The 8,616-nt window shown below is 42.4% G+C and overlaps 1 protein-coding gene across 1 annotated transcript in view; it reads right to left on the minus strand.

Annotated features, from left to right (window-relative positions):
- The window catches only part of arfgef2 (ADP-ribosylation factor guanine nucleotide-exchange factor 2 (brefeldin A-inhibited)), a 28,845-nt gene extending 20,953 nt beyond the window's left edge, over nucleotides 1-7,892 (minus strand). The window contains exons 1-9 of the mRNA XM_020635333.3: nucleotides 7,567-7,892; nucleotides 5,761-5,791; nucleotides 5,173-5,296; nucleotides 3,994-4,140; nucleotides 1,932-2,111; nucleotides 1,255-1,564; nucleotides 975-1,133; nucleotides 730-857; nucleotides 115-248 (exon numbers count right to left, since the gene is read on the minus strand). Of these exons, the coding sequence (XP_020490989.1) occupies nucleotides 115-248; nucleotides 730-857; nucleotides 975-1,133; nucleotides 1,255-1,564; nucleotides 1,932-2,111; nucleotides 3,994-4,140; nucleotides 5,173-5,296; nucleotides 5,761-5,791; nucleotides 7,567-7,741 (1,388 nt within the window). The 5' untranslated portion in view covers nucleotides 7,742-7,892. The remainder of the gene's footprint in view (nucleotides 1-114; nucleotides 249-729; nucleotides 858-974; nucleotides 1,134-1,254; nucleotides 1,565-1,931; nucleotides 2,112-3,993; nucleotides 4,141-5,172; nucleotides 5,297-5,760; nucleotides 5,792-7,566) is intronic.
- Between the last annotated feature and the right edge of the window lie 724 nt (nucleotides 7,893-8,616).

Genomic DNA, 8,616 nt, shown 5'->3' on the forward strand with positions numbered 1-8,616 from the left:
TCTCATGATTTAAAAAAACTGCAACTGACTAAGATAACACCAGACTAATAACAGGTAATTAGTGCTACAGCAAATTATCGTGCATTCAGAGGTGGGGAATAAAAAAACACGAACTTTGGGTCTGGAGGTCCGTCAGCAAGAGGCTTCATGGAGAGTTTGCACAGAGAGCGGAACACCAGAAAGGCATCTTTCTGCAGGATGTGGGAGAAACGGGCGGCATTGTAGGGTCCCTGCAGCGCCTCGGCATCCTGATGAGAGATGAAAAACATCAATGTTACTTTTTATACAACAACAAATCCACAAATAGGAACAGCTCTTATTTGTCCTGTGTTTCTGCTTTAGGCACTTAATATTGTTGGAGGTTTGTAATAGAGATCAGGATATAACCGAGGGACCTTAGTTTGCTCCACATTATGGTAATGAGCGAGTTGGTAAAGCTTCCATTGTTATGGTTGCTGAAGAAGTGCCTTTTTGCCGTATGCTAAACAAGCAAGCTATTTTCAATCAACATCATGATGTCAGGTCTGGATGAATAAATAAACATCAGCTTCCTGACAGAGAGGTGACACACTGAGAAGTTACATGAAGCTAAAGAGGTATTTTCAAATTGGTCATTTTAAGTAAAGGGGACATTAAAGTTCCTAAAGGTGAAATCACAATAAAAAAGTGAAACGTTGAATCATGATGCCACCCTAGTCAAGAACAAGTCTCCACAAACACTCTGCTCACCAGCATATCTGTGGAGGAAACAGAAGAGCGGTCCTCGATGATGCCGTTCATCTGCTGCCCATCTGCTCTCCCTCTAGGGGGCGTCACCTCTGTCTGCTCAGTGACGGGATGCACTTGGTTCTCATCTCCTACAGAAGGGAACAGAACGAACATTTACAGGTCAGGACCATAAAAGAGACCACTGTCAACAAGTGCACTGACACAACAAAACAGAGACATTATAAATTAAACAAGTGACTTCTGACCTGATCCACTGTTTATTTGGCCTGACTGTAACTCCTCCCCCTCTCCTTCAGTCACAGATGAGTCTGCTGGATTGGGACTACTTTCCAGTTTCTCCCCTTCTTCTGCTGGCTGAGCCGTTTCAGGGAGAGTCTCTGCTCCTTCATCTTCAAACACTGAATCTGATGCAAATAAAAAAAAGAGTATGAAGATAAAAGAAGCTCTTTTATGATACTGGAAAATCTCCAGTTTCACCTACAGACTTGATGAACTGAAAGCTTGAGGTCAGTTGTTTACACATACCACTTGATGGTGTGACCTGCTCTGCTTCTCCATTTACAGGAGCGGTGCCTTCCTTGGGTTCTCCATTGATTGATGGGGTATCAGTCCCTTGGTCCTGGTCCAAGTCAGGGGCTGGCGGTGGGGGCGTTGAGCTAGTATTGGTGGCAGTGAGGTCTGGAGAACTTGCTGCTGGGGACGGGGAGTTCTGGAGCTCTGGAGTCGGTGTCCGGTCAGACCGGGGGGAGCCAGTCCTCCGATTACCCGGGACTGGGGACGGGTTCTGCTGTGGTAGTCGGAGCCGGTCCTTCTCCTGCTCCTGAGCCTCGAGGGTCTGAGGAGGAAGAAAGAGACAGACAGGCAGACATGAATAGGAGTCGTTTAATTCAAGGAACGATATCCTAAATTCTGACAAGCAAATTCCCCGGTGATCGGCCAGCGATTCCAAAATAGGTCAATAAAACTGAATCACTAAATTCCCATCTGATGTTCAGTAAGCTCACAGAAGCTATAAGGCCTTCCTCCTCACTTTTTAGCAATGGGAGGTTCTTCTCAACAGATACGACTTTCATTTAATTTTTAATTGAAATGTACAAATTACCAGATTGCAGAGAAGGAAGCCCTGATTCCCCCCCCCCCCTTCTGTTTCATGGATAGATATAAAACATCAATGCACAGTAAAAATGTTGATGTTAACTAACAGCCTGGTTTTCCATGCGTGTGAAGATAACATTGAGCATCTGAGTGAGCGTGGCCTTGGCGGTGGTCTGGTTGATGAGGTTGCGGCTGGCCAGGTAGATGTTGTAGCAGGTCCTGACAGTGAGGAGCACGGTGCCCTCGTGGATCTCTATGTGCGGGGAGGTCACTGCAGTCAATAGGGCCTGAACACAGAGAGAGAGAGAGAGAGAGAGAGAGAGAGAGAGAGAGAAGTCAAGACTTATCAGACAAGATGCCTGCTTTTGAGTTTGTTGCTTCTGCTGAATCACCACTCCACTTCCTCCATGTGTGGAACAAAAAGGCCCGAAGATGCAGATGTTTGGTTCTAATCATTTGCAACGTTATGTTTGGTGCAGAATTCAGTCGTTTGTTTGCCTTTTTTAATGTTGTCAACTTATATTTGTGTTCAAGTGTAGTGTGGTAGTTAGAGGCCAAACACATGTTGTTAATCTGTTCTATAAACCCTTTGTCAACAGCAATAAGACTATGCGCCTTTGAACAGGAGAGACTTTGTCTTCTCAAACCAACCAGGATGTGTATTTCATTCACGAAGAGGAAGTGTCAGTAGTCAGCAGTTATGAATCATACCTACTGTACAAACAAAAGGCAGGTTATCAAGTTACAAGAAGGAGCAGGAAGTGTGCAGATAAGTTACAAAATGTCTGTGAAATATGGTAAGAAAGTTAAATAAATAAGGTGCATTAAATGGCTACTTAACAATATAAATAATACATATTTTGTCACAAATTAAAAACTGATAATAGCAGAAACTGGATACTTTGTTAAGTGTTACTAGAATGGGAAGATAGTTCATAAAATATGAGGTCTTACACATTCAGTAAGTCAGACAAAAAACACTTCTTTCATAAAATCCTGCAGCAAGAAGTAGACTAGGTGAATCTTAAAAGAACCACAGAACATTTTAGTTATTATAGAAAACCAAATGTCCAATCAAATCAAAGATGGCATGAACAAGGGCATACAACTGAAGTTTTATCTAAATAGTGACAGGTTGGTTTTTTCCCCACATGCACAAATCTCCTTAAGACTTTTTGAGAGAACTCCATTCTTCATCCATTTATTGTTTCTAATTGGTCTATTGGTTTAAAGTCTCTGAGAAGGCATGATTTCCTCTTTTTGAGTTTGGCTGGCCGGTAGTGGGTGGGGCTTATCAATGAACACAGTGGCCCAGGTGTGTTAAGTGTGTAAAGTAACAGCGTTCGGGGGAATCTTGACGTTGAGCCATTGTGTGACCTGACATCGAAGCAACAAGTAGACGGACGTTTTTGTTTTACCTTCTTTTAACAACAACACAACCGCGTGTGTGACAGCTGACGGTCGGAGCTCGAGGGCGACTGCTGACCGGGGGAGAGCCCACACCCTACACCACCAGCCAGCCTTTGTTTTTGTATGCATTTTTTTGTTCGAGAATGAGCATCCCCTAGTAACATTATCAGCCCAACTTTAGCCACCTTTTTCCTGCCAGCCCCCTTGTAATATATTCAAGTGAAGTCAGGGTGAGCCGTTGTGTGAACGCAGTAGGAAATATTCAGGAGAATTCACTCGAGAGTGACCAGGCACAGTTGATGGTTTATTGTATACAACATATCACACAACTGGTGCGTGACTGGTGCGATCGTCATGGACACCATAAAGTGTTTTAATCCTTTTTTTTTGTTTTACTGTCATTACAGTGTCAGACAATGTCTCTTTATTGGACATCTTAGATCACTGCCGGGTCTTTTAATGTCATGTCTTCACTCCTGAGACCCCCCCCTCCCCCTTCCATCTGACAAGAACGACTTCACGCTTGAGGGACATAAGTAAACTAAAGATTTCCAGGTTGAGCGTACATGTTTGAAAACAGCTTTAGATGTAACATTCAAAATGGATTTCTTCCACCACTGTGAACTATGACTGAATGCGCTCAACCACAGAGGACAATTTGTCTCAGTCAGTCATCACCGTTTGATCTGATCAGGTCTGGAATAAACAACGTCATTGACAGCTGGAGGATCAGAAGGCTGTCAGATGGACCGGTCATACCTTGATGATCTGTAGCTGGACTCCCTCGTCGGTCTGCGGGCCCTGGAAACAGTTACAGATGGTTTCCACCAGGCGGTCGATCAGCCGCTTCCCCGGTGTCCTGCTGTCCGGGGCGTTGCCAGTGATGTGGCCGTATGCGATCAGTTTCTACAGTGGAGAGACGGTGAAAAAGTGAGGGCAGCAGAAGAAGAGTGGATGTGTCATTCTCTGAGTAGTTTGCAGCACTGTGTTGTTTTAGGGGTCATCTTGTGTGATAGGATGCAGATGATTCAACGCAAAGTGCATTCCCTGTTTTTGTTTTTAAACCTGATGTGTTTAAACTATGAGTGTAACTTGTGTATTATATGCACAGATGTAAGTGTGTGCAAGTATGTTTTGGTGCTCATTTTAACCAAATTCAGCACGGTTTTAAAGGGACACATTGGCAATCAATTAGTTTGAATTGTATTAAGTTGAAGATCTCAAACAGATTTGAAAGAAAAGTCCTGAAATACAAGGCCGTGGCTGCTGAGTCAAGAAATACTCGATCCTACGCTTCACAAAATGCAGCTTCATAGCATTTTATTAGCCTTCCTGGAGGATACTGTAAATGCCCAGCTGTTTCAAACTCTTTTAAATTGAATACTTGTTTTTAATAACTTCAAGTCTCAAAGCAAGAGCAGATGTAACGTGACATATCACATTTCAAGGGTGAAGAATAATAGTTTGAATGATAAGCAAATTAAACATGGTGTTAAAAATCTGAGCAATGTTCTGCCATGAATAACAACATATAAATATCAATAACCTGTAATGATATTAGGCCTTTTAGAATTCAATAAACATGGTGCTCTACAAATCATCATTCAAATATGAGAGATAAGACATTTGAACTATGGGACAGGCAAAATGAGGCGATTGACAATACACAATCTACCCTGAATGTAACATGTGGATCGTTACATATTTGACCACGTGTGAAGCTGCTATGCAAAGCTACTTAGAGATTACTACGAAGGAGTAGAGTGTGTATACATGTGAGTGATATGTACATTACTCTAGTTGTACCTCAGACGTGTGAAACAGGCGGAGCACAATTTAATCTCCCTGAACAACCAGGTGGAGAATACACCCGCGAAAGAAAGTGAGACGTGTGGAAGATTTGACTGTGGGTGTGTTTGTGTGTTTGTGAATATTTACCTGCAGACAGTCCAAGGAGGTGCTCACTATCCGAGGGGATTTTGACTGACATGCCAACTCGAAGGGCAGCACGTATTTGTCAGCCTCAATGTAGTTGGCTCTGGGTGGAACCACTGTGCCATCCCTGCAGCGAGGGAAGGAGAGCAAACAGCTGTTGGAAAAAGAAATGACTGCAGCAGCTTGCTGTAAACACTTTTAATATAAATGCACTAAAACTCACATTAAAACTTAATCATTATTCCACAAGATGATGTGACTCTATTATTACACACCGTACATTTTCACACAGAGCGGTTAACCTTAATGTGGAGGTAACAGCTTGCCTGAAGCAGCGGAAGTATAACCTGAAGGCTGCTTGAAGTGCTGCTGATATACTAACGTCGCAGTAATAGCAGCAGCAAATCACTTTAGTCACAAATCAAAGAGAGCAGCTGGGGTTTACTGCTGACGGCTTCAGGGCAAAACCTTACATCAACTTCCTGCCTCGAATCACAAGGAAACGGGGAAAAGAAGTCTGAATCTACTGCTGTGCATTCAGTCAGTCATATACTCATTCAGAGGGGAAGGTGTGTGCATAACAATACTTACTTTTGTTTTTCAAGCTCTGCCTTGATCTCATCTGGGAAGGGAGAGATAGATAAAATGTTATCCAAGTCTGATCTTTGACCCTTTCAGCTCACAGCAGTTTCACATTGACTGTATGGTTATTAGTCAAATCAAATATAAGCAGAAGGATATATTGTCTTGTTTCTTGCATTGTCGTTGGTAGACAAGTCATCTACTTACAGAAATAGAGTATTGTATACTGGGCAGGATTTAATCAACAACTTTCACTATGTCTCATCACAATTTGTCTTATCTGATCCCTCTCCTTCAGATGATTAGTCCTACTTAATACTTTTTCTCCCTCATCATTTTATATCCATAATCGATCTGTTCAATGTTATTTATACACACACCACCCAGTGTTACATATTTATGTACACAGTGACTAATGGTGTGCGCTCAGCCAGACGTGACCGACCAGATCGATCACTTTCACACACATCGTGGAAGTAAATGCAAACTGAACTCAATTCTAACAAACCCGCCATATAACAGAACCTCACAGAGGAAATCAGATTGTGCAAAGAAATGTCCCTAGAAATGTCGCAATACTGTAATAGTAATGATATAGTAATGATAAAAACGACAGCTTGGTTCCTTTCTTCAAACTACGGCTTGAGCTGAACGTAGAAAAGTGTAAGTCATTTTTTTTTTTCTTATCCAAGCGCCTTGCTAAACTCTATTTTTTTTTACTTTAAAACAGCTCCTGACAAGTACTGTGTCCTTCAACTGCATGCCTGATTAATCATGGAGGCAGCCGATGACACGGGCTAGATCAGTCCACAGCGTAACAACTTTGATCTTTGAAAAGAGAAACACGACATTTAGCTTTGGGATGTTGACCAAAAGCACCATTACAGACACACATAAGATAGTGTCCATTAAGTGAGAGGAGAAGTGGAAAAGGGGGTGTTGTGTTCTATCAGTATCATGAATAATGAGAGGGTGTCGCTGACAGACAAAAGCAGCTCAAACACACACACACACAGACTTGTTTGGCCACTTCTCAGTGACATTTATCTCCTTGCATTAAATCCTGCTGCAGCCCAACAACCAAACACTACCTGTCTGCATTCATCTCAAGCACATTACAAGAGAGAGAAAGACACTGAGCATGTAAAAGCTTATCACATACAATAAGTGTCCATTCATTGTCTGATGCCTCACAATACAAGATGATGTTGTGTGACAATCATTTAGTTGTTAAAATAACAGCATGACAACCAGGTGGATGATAACAAACGGTCATGGCTGCTTTAGATTAAATATGAGCAGCAATACCAGAATTTAAGTGATCAACCTGATGATGATGTGTGTGTGTGTGTGTGTGTGTGTAACACTATCCGTGATTGTGTTGAATGGAAAAGCACGGACGTCAGAGGATCCTGTGTGTCTGGGTGCAGAGCAGGACTGAGCTGTCTGGCTGGATGACAGTGCTACGTACAACACAGGGATTGGTCTGTTTATCATGCTAACCTAGCCATAACTAGCTGAGGACGGCTACCTGATAGCTTGTTTACCTGCCGTCATTGACAGACGTGAGGATTGTGTAAAGTAAGAATAAAAATCAATGTGTGAATGTGATACCCCCCCACACACACACAGTTAGCTACCTGTAACGCAGACGAGCATCTAAACAGACGATGGAGGCCATTCAGATGCTAAAGCTAACGCTAGCAAAGTGAGCAGTCCCCTTTTTACAATCCAGACACGACCGTAATGTTTCACTGAAGCACAACATAAAACACGAGGGTCTGGTAAACTACTATACAACACAATGCCACCTACCAAGCGCCACCTGGCAGGCTTTGCGCAGCTGGTTGTGCTGGCTCCTCTTCACCTCCTTGTCCGACAGGATTTTCTCCAGCGCCCTGGACAGAAACATGCTCTTAGTTTTGCTGTTTTCCGCCGTCAGCTGTGAGTTTTGTCGTTGTTGTGGAGGCCGCTGTTGTTTCTGCTGCATCTCTCGGTCTTGTTTCCGCTCCTCTCTCAGGCCGTCCTCATCGGCCTGGCCCTGCAAACAGGCAGGTGACGAGGGAAGCTAACGAAACGCCAGGCTATCGGTGACAGTCCAGTAAGAGTTGCTACCTCAGCTCAGCGCCGCCATGCTGGTTACACGTCACGTGTCACGTGACTCTCAGCTGTCTGGGTGTTGACCGTTAACGTTACAGCACAGTGGGGGGTCGTACAGGTAACATTAGTCCCAACCAGGTAGGTCCCAACCTGACCCGAAACGTCAACTTACAGAAATATAGCCTATGCATCGTGTATTGACGATTCCTACGGAAGCCCTTGGCGGACATACATCTATGGTATTTACTGTCCAGTCAAATTTACCCCAAAGCTTAATTGAACACGAGTTGATCAACATTTTTTTTTTTTGCAATTTAACATCACTGAGGGTTAAACCTGCTAGTACTGAGGTAACGAATATTATGCAATGCAAAAATTCAACATAAAATATTTGTGAAAAAAATCCAGCTACTTATATTACACACACACACAACCGGACAATTTACCCTGACATGCAATAATAATGTTATATTAATGTTATATTATGTTTATCAAACCACTTTGTGCAATAACATGTTACACTTTATGTGCACTGTGTGCATGTCTGTGTTACACTGAATATTACGGACTACACTTTTGTCAAATAGCTGATCTATTTTTTATTCTTTTTATCTATTTTTTAGTATTTATTATTTTGTACATTCTTAATTTTTCTTTTTATATTTAAATTGTACTGTGTTCACTTTTTGTTTGCAATCTTTGCTCTTTGCTGCTGTAACACTATAGATTAAATGGCTCAAATGATGATGGAATATATGTTGGGTA

Source organism: Labrus bergylta, chromosome 12 (genome assembly GCF_963930695.1).
Source record: "Labrus bergylta chromosome 12, fLabBer1.1, whole genome shotgun sequence".
NCBI classification, from domain to species: Eukaryota; Metazoa; Chordata; class Actinopteri; order Labriformes; family Labridae; genus Labrus; species Labrus bergylta.